This window comes from Dendropsophus ebraccatus, chromosome 3 (genome assembly GCF_027789765.1).
Source record: "Dendropsophus ebraccatus isolate aDenEbr1 chromosome 3, aDenEbr1.pat, whole genome shotgun sequence".
Taxonomy (NCBI): Eukaryota; Metazoa; Chordata; class Amphibia; order Anura; family Hylidae; genus Dendropsophus; species Dendropsophus ebraccatus.
In genome coordinates this window covers 78,685,877-78,708,012 of record NC_091456.1, presented here as the reverse complement: position 1 = coordinate 78,708,012, position 22,136 = coordinate 78,685,877, and the positions used below count along the sequence as shown (strand labels likewise).

The following is a 22,136-nucleotide window of genomic DNA, read 5'->3' as shown; positions in this document are numbered from 1 at the left end:
TAAAAATTAAAAATTAAAAAAAGAAAAAACCTTCAAAATTCAAAAACACTTATTTTTTTTTAACTGATTGTATATTTTGTGCAGCCATTTAAATCAGGAGTGGGGAACCTCCGGCCCACAGGCTGCATCCAGCCCCCAAGAACTTCTGATGCAGCCCGTGACCCTCCTGCTTGGGAGGAGAGGTGAACTACAATACCAAGGGCATCAATGGGGGTTAACTACAGTTTAGTTGCTAGCCCCGTCTCAGTTTCCAGGTCCAGAACTTATTCTAACTACTGCGGCTCAGACACTATAGCCCTAGAATTTGAAGAAAACTCTTAATTTAAGGTATCAAAAACAAATATTTGAACAAATAACATCTATATACTGTAGATATCATGAAAACAGAAACTGTAGTACAGCTCTGCTGACATGAAAATGCCAAAAAAATGCTGGAAAGAAGCTTCTACACACAGTATAAATCTAGTACAATTGTTGATTTTAACCCCTTCAGGACCAGGCTCATTTTCGTTTTCGTTTTTTTCCTCCTTGTGCTTAAAAGGCCATAGCAAATGCATTTTTACACCTACAGACCCACATGAGCCCTACTTTTTTGCATCACTAATTGTACTTTGCAATGACAGGCTGAATTTTTGCTTAAAATATGCAGCAAAAGCAGAAAAAAAATATATGCACGATGAAATTGAAAAAAAAAAACACAATTCTTTTTCTTTGGGGGGGGCTTTGTTTTTACGCCGTGTGTCCTATGTCCTAAAAACTGACATGTTATATATGTTCTTCAAGTCGTTACGATTACAACGATATGTAACATGTATAGCTTTTATCGTATCTGATGGCCTGTAAAAAATTCGAACCATTGTTAACAAATATATGTTCCTTAAAATCGCTCTATTCCCAGGCTTATAGTGCTTTTATCCTTTGGTCTATGGGTCTGTGTGAGGTGTCATTTGTTGCGCCATGATGTGTTATTTTTATCGGTACCTTGATTGCGCATATGCGACTTTTTGATCGCTTTTTATTACAATTTTTCTGGATTTGATGCGACCAAAAATGCGCAATTTTGCACTTTGGGATTATTTTGCGCTTACGCCACTTACCGTACGAGATCAGGAATGTGACTAATTAATATTTTTGGCGATTACACACGCAACAATAGCAAACATGTTTGTTTACATTTTTTTTTTCTATAAAATGGAAAAAGGGGGGTGATTCACACTTTTATTAGGGGAGGGGGCTTTTTAATAATAATGACACTTTATTTTAACTTTTACACTTTTACTAGAAGCCCCCTCTGAGCTCTCATACAGATCTATGCTGCATAGATATGCAGCACAGATCGATGAGATAGGCACTCGATTGCTTCCGGCTGCTGCAGCCGGAAGCAACCGAATCCTGAGCCGGGATCAGCGACATTAAGGCGCAGACCCCGGCCTGCACCAGTCACGGAGATCGCTCCTACGTGTTAACTTAACAGGGGAGCGATCTCCCCACTAGACACCAGGGAAAAGCTGCTCTGAAGTCTTCAGATGCAGTTGTCAACTTTGACAGCTTCATCTGAAGACTTAATTAGTGGGCACGGCGATCGGACCATGCCCACTAATAGCCGCGGCCCCAGGCTACATGCGGCACCCGGGGCCGCGGCAGTTCAGAGCGGGGTCGCCGCGCGGCCCCGCTCTGAAGGCCCCCACCCCCGCGAGGATGTTCAGTTACATCCTCGTGCGGGAAAGGGTTAAAGCAATGACACACAGTTTGTTTACTAACAGCTTGGTTTCATCTATGATTAGTTCATCCATATTTGGTCATTTGATTGCTTATCATCCTCATATAAAACATAGTTACCCTTTAGAAGTGTAAGGAGCGCTCCAGTCATGTCCTTGCATGGAGGTGTACAGAGATATACACACTCATAGCTAAGCTTTCATTCCTCAAATTGCTTTAGTAAAATGAAGGCCGGAACTGTGGCTGGTTGTACTCGTAGCTATGGACAGGACTACAGATGTGCATCCATAACCATCCGCATTTGCACAGGCCCATTTATTTAAATAGGTGATCTTTGCTGCAACTAGGGGCTCCAACCAGCCCCGCTCACCACTGCCAGCCACCAGCTCAGCAGCACAACACTTTGCCCCCTAAATTTAAAGTGAGTGGCAATGCGTACCAAGTACGCATCGCCACTCACTACATAACAGACCTGCAAGACTACAGGAGGATGAGGCTGGCCAGTGTTGGAACAGAGGACAGGTGTGTGGGATTTTTCTTTTCTTTAACTTGGACTTTGCACAGACAAAGGGCATTAGTTTGTGGACCAATGGGTGGGGCATCCAAAGGGGAGGGGGGGACTTATACTAGGGGCATTCACGGGGGGAAGTTATACTAGTGGCATTCAAGGGGGAGGGGGGAGTTATACTGGGGGCATCCAAGGGGGAGTTATACTGGGGGCATCCAAGAATGAGAAGAGGAAATATACTGGGGGCATCCAAGAGTGAGAGGTTGAGTTATACTGGCGGCATCCAAGGGGGAGGGGGGAGTTATACTGGGGGCATCCAAGGGGGAGGGGGAGTTATACTGGGGGCATCCAAGAGTGAGAAGAGGAGTTATACTGGGGGCATCCAAGAGTGAGAGGGGGAGTTATACTGGGGGCATCCTGGGGTAGGGGTTAACTATAATACTAGGGGCATGCTGGAGTGAGGGTTAATTACAATACTAGAGGCATCCTGGAGGGGCAGAGGTTTACTATTACTAGGGGCATCCTGGCAGTGAAGAAATTAGCAATAACACTAAGGGCATCCTGGAGGGGCCTTAAAACTAAATAGGGGTACAGATGGGCTTAACTACTATATGTGCTGGAGCGAGGAACCTGAAATGTTTCTCTCACAGATTCTGAAGCGAGGAATTGTGGCCAGGAGAAGTCTTCAAGACGGCCCGGCCTGGTTAGAAAGGAAAAATGAACGACTGATCAAAGAAAATACCCCACATGAGTCACTGGATGTAACTGCACTGATCTGATGCTGTGTAAACCAATATAACAAAATTTCTAACTATTGCATCAAATCTGTAACGATTTACATGTAAAGGTACACTAACTGTTCCACTAGAGCTAATTTGCTATCTTACATTAGACTAAGGTTCCTAGGTTTTTGGTTTGTCCAACTTTGCTTGAATATTGCTCAGCTCACTTGCCATTCCGCCGTTGACTCCAACACAGAGTCATCTACAGATGTGTGTATGGGGCCATAGCAATCAATAGGTACACAAATGCGGACAGATGTGTAAAAGAAATGAGCAGATGTGTAAAAGAGCCTAATTTTACATTATACAGTGAATAAAGTTTTGTTTTTTTTACATAAAACATAGATGCGATCCTGGCACAGTTAGTCTCATACGACACTCATTATAACTATATTCATAAGGCCAAATGTTGTGGTTTAGTCAGTGCAACTCTTACATTGTGACCTAATCTTTTAAGTCTGTTGTGTAGCCCTAGCTTAAGTAAGTTGTGCTTTTATCACATAGTTATACTATGTTTTGCAGACTTTGACTACAGCTGTTGTGCATTATTTTTATACACTGAGACAATATTCTGCTCTGTTGTACAAACCTTTCAGTGCAGAAATGTTAAAAGTGAATAAACATACCTTATTTCATCAAGTAAATGCTTAAGAAGGCAAACAAGGAGTTATACTGGTGAGTGCTCTCAGTTTATTGCATGTCCTCTACAACTTGTTAAGCTGCACTGATGCTTTATGGTCATAATAAAGGGAACATTTAGGCGGTAATGCTAGCAGTGCATTGTAGATAAAAAACACAATGGTAAAATGACAAGCAAGCCAATAATGGTTTTGGGACAGCTGTATAAATGATAAATGCTACATATATTTGGAGCAATGATTTTTAAAGAAGAAAATGCTTTTGGTTTTATCTTCACAGCTTTACTTTCAAATGGCTCAGCTGAGGGTAGGCCTCAAATTCCTCACTTCTATATAACCTTAAAGAAAAGATGCACTTCCTATCATATTAAGCCAGAGCTCAAGTATTATAGCATGTGCCTTGTAATAAACAGTGTTATAAACATCAGTAATGGTCAATAGCACAAAAAGGATGGAAACAAATACCTATTTACCATACATTAATATGTTTAGTATCAATATGCTCCATAGTGCTGTGTACCCATAAACATGTGTTTTTGATTGATTGGTTGATTGATTGACTGATTTATGTTAATTGTCATTGGAAAGGTGAATACAATGCTGTAATGCTGCGTTTACACGAAACGATAATTGGCCCGATCGTACGATTAACGATGTCGGAGTAACAATTTTTTTTTCATAACGATCAGCGTTTAGACGGTACAATATATTGTACGGAAAAATCGTTTTGTGATCGCGCGCCCGCAGCCTGGCCCCCCCGCTCGCAGCCCGGCCCTCCACTCATCCGCAGCCTGGCCCAACGGTCAACCCGATCGCCACCCCCGCCGCCGCTTTGATCGCCACCCCCGCGATCGCCACCCGAATGACGAACGACGATTTGATAACATGTTGAAAGATCAAAATGAACGATTTCTCGTTCGTCGTTCGATCGTTCGCTGCATTTATACGTACGATTATCGTTCGAATTCGATCGTTATCGCGCAAATTCGCATCATAATCGTTACGTGTAAACGCAGCATTAGGGTCCATTTACACAGAAAGATTATCTGACATTATCTGTCAAAGATTTGAAGCCAAAGCCAGGAATGGATTTGAAAAGAGGAGAAATCTCAGGCTTTCCAATATGACCTGATCTCTGCTTATAGTCTGCACCTGGTTTTGGCTTCAAATCTTTGGCAGATAATCTGTCAGATAATCTTTCTGTATAAATGGACCCTGATGGTGCGTTTACACAGAGAGATTTATCTGACAGATTTCTGAAGCCAAAGCCAGGAACAGACTATAAACAGGGTGCAGGTCATAAAGGAAAGACTGAGATTCCCTGTCTTTTCAAGTCCATTCCTGACTTTGGCTTCCAAAATTGGTCAGATAAATCTGCTCATGTAAATGCACCATTATGCTAAGTTTACACGAGGCGATTATTGGCCCGATCGTACGATTAACAATTTCGAAGTAACGATTTTTTTTTATAACGATCAGTGCTTAGACGGTACGATATATCGTAAGGAAAAATCGTTTTGCGATCGTTTAGCGATCGCGTGCCCGCAGCCCGCCCCCCCCGCTCAACCGCAGCCCCCTGTGGTGCTCCGATCCCCACCCCCGCTGCTCCGATCGCCCCCGCCGCCCCTGCCACGAGCACACGTTACCTGCTCCGCGTAGCAGGTCTTCAAATCCCCGGCTCCCCTCTTCAGCGCATTTATCTCTTCAGCCAATCAATGCGCTGAAGAGGGGAGTCGCGGATCTCGAAGACCTGCTATGCGGAGCAGGTAACGTATGCTCATGGCCGGGGCAGCGGGGGCGATCGGAGCGACGGCGGCGGGGGGGCGACGGTGGCGGTTGGGGGGGCAGTCGGAGCGGTGGCGCCGGGTGGGGGTGGCGATCGGGGCGGCGGTGGGGGTGGCGATCGGAGTGGCGGCGGGGGGCGATTGGAGCGGCGGCGGGACAATCGGAGCGGCGGGGGTGGCGATCGGAGTGGCGGGGGTGGCGATCGGAGCGGCAGAGGTGGCGATCGGGGCGGCGATCGAGCCGGCGCAGGGGGCTGCGGATGAGCGGGGGGGCCGAGCTGCGAGCGTGGGGCTGGGCGGCGGGCGGCCGGACTATCGCGCGACGGCTGTTTACACGGAACGATCGGCGAATTTTTTGCAAACTACGAACGACGATTTATGAACATGTTAAAAGATTAAAATGAACGATTTTTTGATCGTTCGCCGCGTTTACACGTACGATTATCGTTCCAATTCGACAGAAAGATTACCTGACAGATTATCTGCCAAAGATTTGAAGCCAAAGCCAGGAATGGATTTGGAAAGAGGAGAAATCTCAGGCTTGCCTTTACGACCAGTTCTCTGTCTATAATCTGTTTCTGGCTTTGGCTTTAAATCTTTGGTAGATAATCTGTTAGATATGCTTTCTGGGTAAATGGACCCTTAGAGCACTTAATAAAGGGTCAGACATGTAAAAATCCAACATGATTAATTCATGCTTTTCATTATGTAACCTTTGAACGACACATTAATATACATTAAGTTTTTATAAACCTAGGTTGCAGGGGCTTGTCATTGCTCAGAAGACAGAACCTTAGCTAAGAGACAGGATGCAGCCAAACCTCCTGAGACAGCACAGTATGATGTTTCAGGAGGCAGATTCTGGGGAGCTGTTAAAACAACACCGCACTGTAAAATAAAGGACTACACTGTGGTAACGCAGGGGTGCTAGCAATCTGTGGCCTTGTCCTGTGGTCTAGGATTCTGTGGTCCTGGATTGGCTGGCATAATCTTACTCGCTGCTGTCATTTTTGTTAGGTTTAACCTAACAATAATGACAGCAGCCAGGCCCTGCTCCACAGCCGCTTACCTCTGTCCACGCTGTCCCGCTGCCCACGCTCACCACTGTCATCACGTCCTGCTGGGCTCGATCCTTGACATCACCTGCCGTGCCCCTACTCTGTGCATTGGTGAGTCATGCCGGGGGAAGGGGTTATTATGAACTGGGGGGGCTTAGTGATGATCAGGTGGGCAGTTAGCTAGTCGCAGGGGGGTAGGCCTAGATTTCACAATGGAGCGCCCGTCTGAGGTTTGCCTCAGGCAGCAGAAACCTTAGAATTGGCCCTGGGTGCTATGTGTCAACTGTGAGGTACCTTTGACAGGGATTGGTGAGCTAGCCAATTATTGCCTGGTGGCAAACTTAAGAAAAACATGAGTTTGGTCAATACACAGTTAACTCTTAACATTCAGACCTTGAGCTTTATCATAGCAGACAATACAGTCGGACACCAAGTGGTGGGAGTACAGATGACACCTTACTATTCACAGAACACTAGCCCACTAGCCACATAGAGACAAAACAGCAACAACACATTGGTTGTGGGACCATCATGGGTATTTTAAATAAAAACATGCTAAAGCCAATACAATTTGTGACAATACTATATTAGTAAGGTATATGTTCTTTAAATTGAGGATGATGATGAAAATAAGAATGCAAAATACTCTATTCCATACAGAATACTGTATTCCACAGTATTTCATGTAACAAAAAAATGAGGACACTAAAAATGTTTGTTTCATAGAATATTAGAAAACTGATGTTTAAGGTATTATTTAAGTGTATTGCAGTGTGCGAGTATCTAAGCAACAAAGAGAAACAACATCAACGGCCTTAATTACGGAGCTTTGTAATGTAACCAGATTCATAGATTGATACTTACAAGCGCCCACAGACAAGAGTGTTTCTTTGAAAGTACTAAATTCAATTAGAGCTGAATTTAACATAGGTTCCAATGTCTAACAAGCAGAGACTGTTACTAGCTAGGTACATAATAACTACTATTGTACAGCGGGGAAAGGGGAAATCCGCTAAGTTATTTAGTTCAATTTTGTGACTTCCCCACCAGCCAGTTTATTTTTAATAAAATGAAGTAAGCCCTTTTCTTTTTCCATTTAGAACAACTTCATTGATTAAAGCCTCACCTTGGACTGTGCCAGATACTGTTCAGTTTTTCATAGGTCACTTTGGTTATACTACTATGCCATCATTTGTTTGGCATGAGGAAAGGTTCACTTTTCACTTTTCTGACATACATCTATGAATATATACAGAGTCTTTTTATGAAAAATTTACTTTTCTTTGGCTATACAGGTTGGAAAAAAATGCTGATGTGTAGGTGTAACCTTGATGCCCAGGGTAAATTGCTGTTGAAAGATGTGAAGGTGGTGAACAACTATCTACTTGATAATAGAGTGTAAAAACTGATCCTTTTATTAGTGGCAATATACTGATAATGTAAAGATTTCATACTCAAGAGAGTTATTCTACAAAGGACTATAGTAGCCAGAAGCTCCCCATTGCTCCCTGCACCTTATTATGCAGAGATTCTTAATAGAGTGAGGCCATGTTCAGACATCGTATGACACTGGCCGTTCTGTGACCTGGCCGGGTGTTCGTGAAAATCAACTGCAGTACCGGCCGGATGATCTTTCTCTGTGCTGAACCGTGTGCGTCCGCATCCCACTTCACCATAGCCGACAATGGAGCGTGCAGCTCATTGTGTGACTTGTCAGGCCTGTGTGGCTGCTATTCAATGAATACTATGTGTATATTCTCCGGCCAGGATTCCCCCAGCCTGCAGTGCACGTAACTTTTGAATAAATCACAGCCGTTGTTGTGAATCGGCAACAACAGTCGTGATTAATTCAAAACTTACGTTGTGTGAACATGGCCTAAATCTAACTAAATAATTTTGTTCCATGTTATTAAATATGTAGTACATAGTCAGCACTTCTGGGAAGGGTCCAAAATATTCTTTATTCAAAACAGATAAACAGGAAGGCCACACAGCATGACTGTCGCGTTTCAATCAGGTGATCCCAAGCAATCTAAACTTTTTACATGTCTGGACAAAAGTTTTAACAAATGGAGCCCAATATGTGTTCAGCATGTTGTGGAGCTGGTAGAGCTGAGCAGTGGAAACAAATTGTGATATTATATTTTTCAAGAAAGTCATCCCTTGAACTTATTTAATGAATTATCCATGACAACATCATGTGGCAGAGAGTTCCATAGTCTTACCACTCGTACAGTAAAGGATCCCTGCCTGTGACTATGGTGAAACCTTTCTACTAGATGTACAGGATGCCCCCTTAATATGGTTAGGGGCCTAGGTATAAAAAAAAAATCACTAGAAAGATCTCTGTACTATCCATTCATATATTTATACAATCGCCCCTAAGAAGACCTTTTTTAAAAATACATTTTGCAGAACATTTATCAGAGGGTGTAAAGTTTAGACTGGTGTAAACTGCCCACAGCAACCAATGACAGCTCAGCTTCCAGCTCTGGTAAAATAAAAGCTGAGTTGTGATTGGCTGCTGTGGGCAGTTTACACTAGTCTATATTTTAGTCGCTTTGATAAATCTTCCCCTTTTCTTCTCTGTGCTGATTACTTTAACCAGTGTCAAATATTGAAATTATACTCTGTAACCACTCTACCATTAATAAGCATAAAGAAAAGAAATAAATCCATTACAGACTGCATCTGTACCTCACCTCTAAGGCCACAATCACACACTTCACACTATGTAGCCATTCCTTTAAATGTTCTCATTCACACATTCTGTACGTATTATGGGGTCGTGATCCGTGATGAGAAAACATCATGCAGGTCCTAGTAAAGATTTGCAATTGTAGCACAGATCACTAGTGTCTATAGGGTGGGTCCATGCATTATGGTCACCCTACAGAGGCATTACCAATGCAATTCCTTGTACAGCCAAGTGGACGTGTCAATGAGGCCTGAGTATGTTGTATGAACTGTCAAATATATGCATCATGGGACATATTATAAATGGAAGTGATTGTAGCCTTACTGGGCTGTTAGGCCTGATCATCTGTAAGACACAATGGCTCTAACAAGAGTATTGACAATTGAAGCATTGGTAAGATTATAAAATTACTCCAGGATCCAACATGGCATATGGCAAAAGATGCTGGTTGTTTCAAGTCAACTATGTATCAAATATATTGCAAGTATAAACAAAATGAGGTTTTAAAATGAGCACAGATAGACCAATGAAGTGCCATGATAGAAAACTCAAAACAATATGCTTTGAAAAGAGAAAATGCTCAACAAAACAAATGAATACACAAGCTGTGTAAAAGGAGTCAGACTTATACTAATAATACTTTTATTTGTATAGCGCCAACTAATTCCGCAGCACTTTACATAAAGTAGTTTGTCAATTTTGGTCTCTGTCCCCATTAGGGCTCACAATCTAAATTTTCGGTGTGAAAGAAACCTGAGTACCCACACGCAAACACAGAGAGAACATACAAACTCTTTGCAGATGTTACCCCCGATGGGATTTGAACCCAGGAGTCCAGTTCTGCAAAGCTACAGTGTTAACCACCGGCTTTGTGACACAACTGCACGCATTGGGCTAAATTAAAAAAAATTTACATAAGGTCATCTTTATACCCTATGAGACAAGCTTCCTGCTTGATCCTCCATAGATCTCATCTCCAGTCTCTCTGTAATGTCATTGTAATTCTATGTAATTCATTGTAATGTAAGTCTAATGCACTTAGTTTCACACTGGAGATAGGAGCTATGGACATTCAGCGACGCTTCGTGTCATAAAGTACAGTTAGACGTGGGGACCTGGGACTCAGCTCCATCCACCCTTCTGAGAGCAACATCATGTGATATACCTCCAGTTTCCCACTTTTTCACTTTCATATTCTTTCTAAAGTTTTCCTGTGTTTATCAATGGTAATCTTCTTATACTTTATTGCTGGCAGTGGATGCTGTATATGGCATATGCACTTTATGACATTTTTTGGTGGCACTTAAGTGCCTTATATATGTATTTATACTGCATTTGTTTATTGTGACCAACCTTGATTTATTTATTTATTTGTTGCGGTCGCTTTACATCTTGATGAGGTCGATTGGTGTGCATTGAGCCCTACAAGGCATGGGTATCTCATGGTTTTAAGTGTTTTTAAATGCCCTGTCATTTTTGATTGTGTATGGTAAAAGATTTGGATAATTTTGTATATTATTTGGAGGTGCAGTCCATTATTATTAAGCTCCCCTTTCTGTTTTGCATGTTATGTATTTTTGGGCTTAGGGACTAGCACAGTTTTCAGGATATTTGTAGAGCTCGCAAGGTTCTTATATAGTTAAGTTAGACATAGGGGGCATCAGGCACTTGGAAGCCTATTCTAGCACCAAAACGAAAATATTAGAACAAACAGTGCTGCTTGTGTTTATTTTTTATATTGTTGAGAATACAACAGATGTAATATAACTGGACGCCAAGGGCAAAATATCTTTTTAAAATATTTTAAAGGAAAACTACACAAAATTCACAAACATACACTACCGTTCAAAAGTTTGGGGTCACCCAAACAATTTTGTGTTTTCCATGAAAAGTCACACGCTTCTAGAAGCAGCTCCCACAAGTTGGATTGGTTGGATGGGCACTTCTGGCGTACCATACGGTCAAGCTGCTCCCACAACAGCTCAATGGGGTTCAGATCTGGTGACTGCGCTGGCCACTCCATTACCGATAGAATACCAGCTGCCTGCTTCTGCTGTAAATAGTTCTTGCACAATTTGGAGGTGTGTTTAGGGTCATTGTCCTGTTGTAGGATGAAATTGGCTCCAATCAAGCGCTGTCCACTGGGTATGGTTTGGCGTTGCAAAATTGAGTGATAGCCTTCCTTATTCAGAATCCCTTTTACCCTGTACAAATCTCCCACCTTACCAGCACCAAAGCAACCCCAGGCCACCACATTACCTCCACCATGCTTAACAGATGGCGTCAGGCATTCTTCCAGCATCTTTTCATTTCTGCGTTCTGCGTCTCACAAACGTTCTTCTTTGTGATCCAAACACCTCAAACTTGGATTCATCCGTCCACAACACTTTTTTCCAGTCTTCCTCTGTCCAATGTCTGTGTTCTTTTGCCCATCTTAATCTTTTTCTTTTATTGGCCAGTCTCAGATATGGCTTTTTCTTTGCCACTCTGCCCTGAAGGCCAAAATCCCGCAGCCGCCTCTTCACTGTAGATGTTGACACTGGTGTTTTGCGGGTACTATTTAATGAAGATGCCAGTTGGGGACCTGTGAGGCCTTTCTCAAACTAGAGACTCTAATGTGCTTATCTTCTTGCTTAGTTGTGCTCTGGTTAGAGCCTGTTTGTGCTGTCCTCTGAAGGGAGTAGTTCACACCGTTGTAGGAAATCTTCAATTTCTTAGCAATTTCTCGCATGGAATAGCCTTCATTTCTAAGAACAAGAATAGACTGTCGAGTTTCAGATGAAAGTTCTCTTTTTCTGACCATTTTGAGCGTTTAATTGACCCCACAAATGTGATGCTCCAGAAAAACAATCTGCTCAAAGGAAGGTCAGTTTTGTAGCTTCTGTAACGAGCTAGACTGTTTTCAGATGTGTGAACATGATTGCACAAGGGTTTTCTAATCATCAATTAGCCTTCTGAGCCAATGAGCAAACACATTGTACCATTAGAACACTGGAGTGATAGTTGCTGGAAATGGGCCTCTATTTACCTATGTAGATATTGCACCAAAAACCAGACATTTGCAGCTAGAATAGTCATTTACCACATTAGCAATGTATAGAGTGTATTTGTTTAAAGTTAGGACTAGTTTAAAGTTATCTTCATTGAAAAGTACAGTGTTTTTCCTTCAAAAATAAGGACATTTCAATGTGACCCCAAACTTTTGAACGGTAGTGTACATACCTGGAATTGTCTTTTCCAGACAACCCATGGCAATATTATCATTATTACTATAACACTACAAAACTCTAGTCACATCAAAACCCAACCAAAAGGGAAGTATACTAAAACATGAATTCATCCAATATCACCTTTAGGACCAGTCACCCCGGCTGCCGGGGCAGAGCCTGCCTGACCCCCAGGTGGAGCCCCGCATACTTTATCTTTCCTCGAAGTCCTGCTCCTGGACCAGGTCCTGGGGCGGAGAAATCGCCACCTGAAGCTGTGCATGCACTTTATGCAAATCAATAGAGATGAGTCTGACGTCCATAGAAAATTTCTGCTCCCGTCATTGTCTATGGATGTCAAACTCATCTCTATTGATTTGCATATAGTGCGCGCACAGCTTCGGGCAGCGTTTTCTCCAGGAGCAGGACTTCCAGGAAGGATAAAGTATGCAGGGCTCCACCTGGGGGTCGGGCGGGCTCTGCCCCGACAGCCAGAATGACGGGTTCCTTTTAACTTGAAACATCCATTCTGTGATATTCAGTGAATGTGTGATTTATCTGTGATACCCCAACTTCTTGCTAATATTGACTAGTTAGCGAACTAAACAGCACCATGTATAGGATAAAAAACAGTGGAATAAGAAGCATATAAATGAATAATTATTTATTTTTTATTCTTTTGTTTCATAAAAAAAAGTCAAAACTGTGTATAAGCATTAAAAGCAAATAAGGTCGCTACAAGGCTACCATTAAGAAAGAACTAAGATACATAGGATCAGTCAATAATACACTTAGGGTGGTTGCACACTACGGAATTCCCGCGCATAACCCGCGGCGTTTTTCGTCGCTCGCACCCGCACGCAGCGGCATGCATCTCTGCCTGTGCAATAGACACTATTTTATGCATGGGCGGATTACGCATTCAGCCGAAAGAATTGACATGTCACTTCTTTCGGCGGAATGCGTAATCCGCCCGTGCATAGAATAGTGTCTATGGCACGGGCAGAAATGTGCGCCGCCTCCTGCGGGTGCGAGCGACGGAATACGCTGCGGGTTATAAGCGGCAATTCCGTAGTGTGCAACCACGCTAATACAGCAGGAAAGAAAGAAATAGAACAGGGTAGAGCAGAATTCGATCTATAAATGAGATAACAGGCAAAAACATAAAACGTGTCAGTATATTTGAGACCAGATAATGCAGTAAAGGAAAGGATATCCTACTAAGGAGTGTAAAAAAAAATGTATAATTTTAGGCTTTTTTCACTCATAAAGTTGTCATTAGTTTATAAGCCAAATTGCTAATGTAAGTAGGATTACTTTTTTCCAATGTGCTTGTCTAATTTGTGAAATTTATAGGGATCCCACTCTCAAGACACACTTAAGGAAGGAGTAAGATCCTAAAATATTGGTTATTATAGAATAGTCAAATAAAATAAAAACATTGATAATTTCCTCTAAAATCATGATAATTGTAAATACAGAGAGGATAAAAAGGAGAAAATCAAAAGCTGCCAGCTATGCTTCTATAATATTATGTAGGAGAAGCTATTATCAGTAGGTCAAGGCCATGGTAAATTCATGCACTCAGTTTCGCTCTCTCTATTGCTGGCCTCATCTAAACTGTGCAGGTGGAGAAAACATAACGTCATATATAAGAGAATAGTAACTCGGATACCCAGGCTTTTTTAGTCATTATTGTTATCAATTGATAAACAAAGACCCTAGACCAGAACTTGCTGGGTGGATCTTAATTCTGTGCCCATATCTTCCCACATAGCAGAATTGAGGAATGTTTTAGCACTAGCCTCTTGAAGAGTGAAGTAAAGTATGATTCTTAAGGTTTCATTTCGTTTAAAAAAAAAGGCGGAATGCAATTTGTCATTCAGAAGCCGTACTCTTCCTCGCAGTTCTTAAAACTCTTGAGGACCTGTGAGTGATAAACAAAAAGCCTTGTATTGGGCTCTTGGAAATACGACAGCGGAATTATTTGCTGTCTCTGCATCTGGTTGAAAGAATTTGTACAATTCATTCAATTTGTATCGCAAAAACATTCTCCCGTTGCCAGACTGGCCTTGACTCTGCAAAAGCAATCTGTTTTCATAATGAACAGCAACTAAATTGCCATCATACATATGTTTAACCCCTTTGCCAAGTGCAGGGAAGGTTATTGTGAGCAGCAAATAAGCAATGTAATAAGATGACACAAATATGGTATACACACAGACATATGGAAAACGCTTTACAATATAGTACGGATGTCACTCTTTGCCTATGTTCACAGACCGTAAAATAAAGGTGAAATACGTAATATAATGCGCTCCATTGAAGTCTATGGGAAATTGGTCGACATGGGCAGACTACATAGAATAACGGCCGTAATTAATTATGTCCGTCCAAGCAATGAACATGCTGATTATTTACAACCTGCTGTTGCAAAATACAGTTTTTTTTTCCCATCTGTTCACACATGGTTTTATTTTCAGTCACAATTAGGGTCGTATTTAGCTTTATGCTCCAATTCTGCAAATTTGGCAAAAGTAGCTAATTGTTATGAAAAAGCATAAATGTTTCGAACATTTAGGGTATTTTCACATGCCATTTTTTCAGCCGTATTTTGATAATTACGGCCATAAATAAAGAGCATGATCATTATTATTAAGGTTGTATTTCCTGCTCAAAACAACGGCTGTTGTTAAATAGATGGCTTGTTAAACGGGCGTATGTTCGCGGTTCGTACGCATCCGGCCACATGTCTATTTTTCCCACGCCCGTAGTTTCAGCCGCACATGTATGGCGGTGTACGGTCTACTGACGGATTCATACGCAGTGTGAACATAGCCTAACTGTGTTTTTGACAGACTCCTAGTTTTGGCTAAAGAAATACTGACCGAAATACTATGTTTGAACATAGCTTAAAGCTTTTTCTAGACACAAATTTTGCATGAGGATTTTGGGTACTAAAAAAGAAAAATAAATAACACAAAAACTGCCAATAGTTTTTACTTCTTTTTTGTCAGTTTTTTTTTGTCAGTTTTTTACTTTCATATACAATTGTATAGGTATTTTCTTATTCGGTGTTTCACTTTATTTCATTATTTTATTTTTTATTAGTAGTATTTATTACAAGTCATGTGATTCTTTTATCGCGTGATTAAAGGATTTTTGATGAAGAATTGGGTGAAAAAAATGCCATAGACATGGGGTGAGATTTAACAAATATGGTGTAAAGTGAAACTGGCTCAGTTGCCCCTAGCAACCAATTAGATTCCACTTTCCATTCCTCACAGACTCTTTGGAAAATGAAAGGTGGAATCTGATTGGTTGCTAGGGGCAACTGAGCCAGTTTCACTTTACACCATGTTTGATAAATCTCCCCCATGGCGTTTTTTGAGGCTTTTCCCCACCATTATATTTACTCTCCACTAACATCTGGCTGCAGTATTTTTGAGCCAAAGATAAACCATGCACCATGGCAGCTTTATTAGGGTTTTTTTTTTTTGCAAAAATGTCTAGTGGGATTCAACTATTCCCCTCCCACTTTAGGAACATAGCGGGGAAAAGCAGATGTCTCATTTTAATAACGAGAATATTCATCATGATCATTATTCACGCCCATGATTGTAACGAAATAGTCAAAAGTGGGAACATGGCCTAAGGGATAAAAATCTATCCAGCTGTTTCTCAACTGTACTTTCAGAATAAGTGACAGCAAACATGGCAACTTTTACACAGAGGTTTATAACCAGCATTTAGAGCTCAGAAAGGGACGTTCCATATATTGCAAAAGTAGGTCATAATAATAAGCATCATGCTGATTATTCTATACGGGGTGTGCACTGCCATCCTATTTTCCACTGTCTTCAATGCTCCGCATTATTATATTGAAGATATGTCCGTGTTAAATCCCATTAAAGTGAATCTATCAGCTGCCATTCACATTCCAAACTTGTGACACTGTTAGAGAGCTGCTAGGGCAAGGAGACACACGCTGCCTTTCATATAGTTGTAGTTTCTCTGGTGTAAAATGGCAAAGAGACATTCCCAAGCCCTGAAGTACTGAGTGCTTTTACAGCTCATCTCTCCTCCTCCCATATGTGATCATAATGACTGTAAATCAAGCAGGAATAGATAGACGGTATTCCAGCTTTCAGCAGTTTGGTAGCTTTGACACAAGCAAAAGGAAATACAAGTATTTTTCTATGTTCTGGAAGCACAGTTAGATTTATGAATGGTACTATGTGTCCTCTTGACCTAACAGCAAGCTAACAGTGACAGAAGGAGCCTCTTCCAATGATTTACCACCTGGATGTAGTTGCTATTGATCATGGAATCTAAGGTGTTACATGGTGGAGTCAGGGCTATCTCTGAGGTATTGGCTATTATTCATCAGGAGTACCACATAGTACCATAAGATGTAACAATATTAGTATATTATTTTGGGAATCATTGCCTTTTGTGAAAGCTGAAATTCAGATATAAATAAATATATTACAGCCTAGCTAATAACTGAATTCCATAACTCAGTGGTTAGCATTGTTGCCTCGCAGCTCTGGTGTAATGGGTTCAAATACAACCAGGGCAACATCTGTATGGAGTTTGTATGTTCTCCCTGTGTTTGCGTGGGTTTCCTCTGGGTACTCAGATTTCCTTCCCAATCCCACTCCATAAACATACTGTGGTGAGCCCCACACAGGGACTGATGTGATAATCTCTGTGGAGCGCTGTAGAATAGGTCAGTGCTATTTAAATAAATAAATAAATAAATAAATAAATAAATAAAAATAAACTTCTAATATAAAATATTCAGTGAGACACTTAATATGTAATTATTATTCTACAAGGAGGAGTTAAAAAAGCACCCACCGTATTAAAGGTGCCGCTCAGTATTACATCAAAGGTTCTGCTTTTTTCCTGCAGAATATAGTGACGCTCTTGTCTACAAACTAGGTCTTGTATTACACTCTAGTCCTATGGAATGATATTTAGAAAAGTATCCGTACGTCTAAAAAACATACAGTAGCTCAACTACTAGTATCTGTATCTATTGAGCACAATATATGAGACACCACTCTATAAGATGGATGAACAAACTATACAACATTGACAGAAGTATAGTAAGCTATTATGGAAACACATTGCAGAATATTATTGGTTCTAGATGATATGGGTAATACGGCTTTTATTCCTTACTTACCTTAATACAAATGACTAAATATTATATGTTATCCGTAACCCAGTACAAGACACAGCATGCAGCTGGTACTGAACACGTCACCTCATCTCCACAAAAGCCTCATTGTTGACAAAACAGTGACTGTAGAAGGGTGCACACCTCTACCCTTCTGCACATAATGTGCCTTTAACCCTTATCCTAATGCACAGTCACTAATATGCCAGGCAAAAACACATACTCTATGCTTCATTATATTAGAGATACCAAGTTGCTTTGGTCATTGATGTCTCCTGAGGACTAATGTAAAAAAGAAAAAGATCAATTCACTAAGAAAGATCAAATAAGAAAACTGCAGGGACAGCACAGGTCAGAGAGCAAGGAACTCTGCAGACCTGCTCTTCTTTAACAAGTCTCTCTGGGGATGTTACATTGTACCTGTCCATAGGCTTATCGAGCAGTATAACCCTCCTGTGTTCTATTTCTCTAGGCCCAAGTGAATCACATTCCTCTGACAAGTTTGAGAGGGACTAAGGCAGCAACATGAAAGAACTTTTTCTTTCTTGCTTTAAACAAACATTTTTTTTTTCTTTCTTGAAAAGAGGACACAGTATTGACACGTGACATGGCAAGATGAAATGAGAGGACCAGGATGGACTTGGAGCGGAGCAGATAAAAGTAATCAAATGACACTCCTGGAATGCAAATTGGCATTCTTCACTACAGCAATTGCACAACCATGAAACATCTCTGACAGCAAGCAGGATTAGGACAGAATGTTATGTAAAGCACAGAGAAAAGAATCTAGCACACTCCGAAACAGGCTTGAAAAGTTACATCTTACCACTTTATGCTGCTACAACTTTTACAGCTTAGGTGAAGTTTCCAAAATACACAAAAATTACAAAAAATCAGGGAAGTCATCTGGTCTATGGAATAAAACACTACTGATGTGCGGCAGGAGACAGTTTGTAGAACACTTAGTATTTTTTTAATTTTTCTTATAGCTACCTTCCTGTTATGTTTTTACACGCCACAGTTGGTCATTCAAATTATATTTAAAGCTTAAAATTCTGTTTAACCAAGTCTGTGCATGGCAGACGGGAATCCAGAGTCAGTTCTTCCTGAACTCTATACAGCCCTTAATGATACCAAAGACTAATATACTTGACCTTGCTTAAGGGAGCATTTCTGTATTTTTACATTGATTTCTGAATTAGGATATGTTCTCACAACCTCAAAAAAAGTATCCGCTTTTTGTTTTTTAAAAAAAAAAAGACGTCCGTTATTGCATCATTTTAAGTGGCTTCAATAAAATGCATTAAAGTCTATGGAATAACAGACGTCTTTTTCACACAGTGAACTGAATTACTTCCGCTTAATGCATTTTAGTGAAGACATTTAAAATGATGCAATAACAGACGTCTTTTTTCAAACAAAAAGTGGGCACCTTTTTCCTTTTTTGACGTTGTGTGAACATTTATTTTATATATATATATATATATATATATATATATATATATATATAATAATTTAAAATTTTGCTTCAATTTTGGATGCTTAGAAAACATATATCTATATTTAGTACAATGTTTCCTGTTCACTTCATTAACCCAGAGCTCCATTTCTTGCAGTGGATGTTGCTGCTTCCCTGGCTCATGTTTTCTACATAAATTAAACATCCATCTCTGATATAACATTCCTCAACTAAATAAAGACTGGACCCTGGCATAACAGACTTGCTGAGCTATGTAAACTGTGAAAAAGACTAGCAACGGCCTCTAACAGAATGTGTGACAGTCTGTCTTCCTAAGGACATGGATATGCGTAGAATCTATAGGCAGGATGGGGACAGGGAGTTGTAGGTGGTCGTGTAGGTAAGCTCCGAGTCTGTTTCCCAGAGTTCACCACTGTTAATACCTAGAACCGGGACAATATGGTGGTCTCCTTAGTGATTATTTCTCCATACAAATTAATACATTTATAAGCCCAAATGTATACTACAATGTGTCAACAACAACAAAAAAATCTGTAAATAGTGTTTATGCATATAAAAATAATGTATATGTGTTTTGTACAGCACTGCAGACTATGTTGGTGCTTTGTATTAAACACAATACAAATAGAATTTACTCACTGTACAGAGTGTATAAAGCAAAGAGCAGTGTCTATAATGTAAGCGTTAGACTGTACCCTGTGCGGTAACTGCATTCTGTCTATTTGTGAAGGAATACCATTTTGAGCATTTTGCACATTTTGTTGTCACTTTATGCACTGGCGCGTTTCATTATTTTATGACACCTATTGTCCATCAAGTTTACAACAGCTTAACTCTGGGGTTAAATGAAATCCATCATAAATCAGAAGCTGTTTTCAAATCCGCTTTTATCCCTGTCTGCATTGCTGTGTATGGGCATCTCACAGTCCTTTCTTTCATTTATGTTTTGTTGCTTACATTTTTGACAGGCCTATCTCCCACACTCCACCCGGCCCTTTGATCACTGGAACAAGACATGTCACATTAGGAGAGCAGAGAGGCACACACACATACACACAAAAAAGAATCCAAGCCAATATAGCGTTAGCCTCTTAGAAGAAGTGTAAGAGTAACCCATCCTCCATCTCAGCCTTATGCTGTATTCTGCATATAGAAGTAAAGATAGGGGGGGGGGGGGGGTTATACTGTATTTGGTCGACTGTATATACAAGGCACCAAAATCTAGACACCGGCAGTAAGAACCACAATGGCAAACTTTAATTCAAAACTGCAAACAGGCAAGAAGTAAGAAATTCTCAGCATTTAACATCATCCCCATGATTCTATCACATTGAATTAAAAAATTCCCAGGAAAGGGCAATAGAAAATGAATTATAATAAAAAAATTCTTTAGATAGTGGTAATAAGTCTTGTGCAAGTGCGTTATTGAATGAATACGCAAATCTGAAATAAATAGTCTGGGAAATCTATAGTGTACTTCTATGATAGACCCTGATAAACACTCAAATGATCAGCACTGACAGGACACTTTGTAAACTGTGCTGCCACTTGCCGGCTTGTTTATGAAACTTTAGAAGCCAGAAAGTGAAGCAAAGTATACTTATTAGCCTAAAATGTAGGCAGAGAAAGAACAGGCTATGCCTACTATATAAATATACTTTCAATATTCTAGATATCTCAAAACTATTAAAACTTCTGTATTTATCTAAATCTATCTTTTAGACAAATACATACTCCATACTACATTGCTGCTGTGTAACAATACCCTGAGGCTAACATTAACTAAACCAGTGATCCAGGGAGTACACTTTTCACATACTGATAAGCACACAGAATAGTTGTTATAACTGTAGACAAGTAATGCATTGCCTATGGTATCATGATGAGGCAGTAGTAGCTTACCATGACTGCATGCTCCTGTGACTTTCTCTGAACTTCTGTGTGACTGCTTCCCAGTAGCTGAGGCAGGAACAGTTTGTCAGTGTCTGTCCCAACTTTTCTCCTGTCAATAAACTCTCAGATCCTGTCTTGCTTTCCAGGCAAACTTGTCACTAATCTTCAGGTATGTGGTTATTCAGTATTCTAAGGGTTATGCAGGCAGGCAGGGGTTACATCTGCCCAGAAGAAAGTTGAAGAAAAGCTTAAGACATCCAACTGCAGAGGGTGAGGGAGAGGGCAGTATGTAGGAGATGGGCGGAAAGCAAAGCAATTCCCTCTGCCTGTGGATTTACTCTCTACCTAGTGTGACTTAAAAAGGATCTGCAGCACATCAGCTCTGGACACTTCCCTGCAGTGGAGGAAGAGTTTATGTTGTACACTCATATACTGTACTACTGTGATTCAGTATAGGAATGAATAAGAGAGTTATACATTAGGGGGAGGGGGCTGCTGATATAAGGGGACAATAGTGGGATATTGAGGTCTTCAGTCTGTCTCCATGCTGATCAGTCATACAGACACTTTGCTGAGTCTGTATCCTCCTTATCAGCACAGTTAGTCCAGACACTGCTCCTTACACAACAGGAGGGAGGGATAGAAGCTGAGGAACATTGACAGTACAAAGAAAGAAATCTTAGTTGCCTCCAACTTGGCTACTCTGGAAGAAGTCTTGGTCCTTCTGCTTGTGGCTTCTCATCAGCTCCTGTGTCTCCTTGTGTAAATGTGGGTTTTGAGGAATTTGTTTCTTTCTTTTTTTTTTATTTCATGCTTTTCCTTTCCTCCTCCTCAGCCGTCACGGTGTAAGTTTGCAGGGTAAAGAGTCACATCTGTGTGTGACACTGAGCCAACCAAACTAACCCTGCCCTGGAGACACAAGAAAAATAGAGGAGTCTGCATCACAATCTCTTGTAACATGTACATGTATTAGCAATGTGCACACACACCCTAAGCAGTAAAGAAAGGAGCAATTATAGCTAATGATAACAATGACATAATACTGAACTCACTCCTCACTGCAACAAGCTTACAGACTGTCATATAAACACAAATACTGTTCACTACAATATAAATTACTCTCATACACATGACCATTCATCATGGCCAGTCTCAGTTTGCAATAGGGTTGATGCTCCAGAA

At 40.8% G+C, this 22,136-nt stretch overlaps 1 protein-coding gene across 2 annotated transcripts in view; it reads right to left on the bottom strand.

Annotated features, from left to right (window-relative positions):
• The window catches only part of BNC2 (basonuclin zinc finger protein 2), a 496,569-nt gene extending 474,818 nt beyond the window's left edge, over positions 1 to 21,751 (bottom strand). For both annotated transcript variants that reach the window (XM_069962069.1, XM_069962073.1), the window contains exon 1: positions 20,964 to 21,751. In XM_069962069.1, the coding sequence (XP_069818170.1) occupies positions 20,964 to 20,966 (3 nt within the window). In that variant the 5' untranslated portion in view covers positions 20,967 to 21,751. The remainder of the gene's footprint in view (positions 1 to 20,963) is intronic.
• Positions 21,752 to 22,136: the final 385 nt, after the last annotated feature.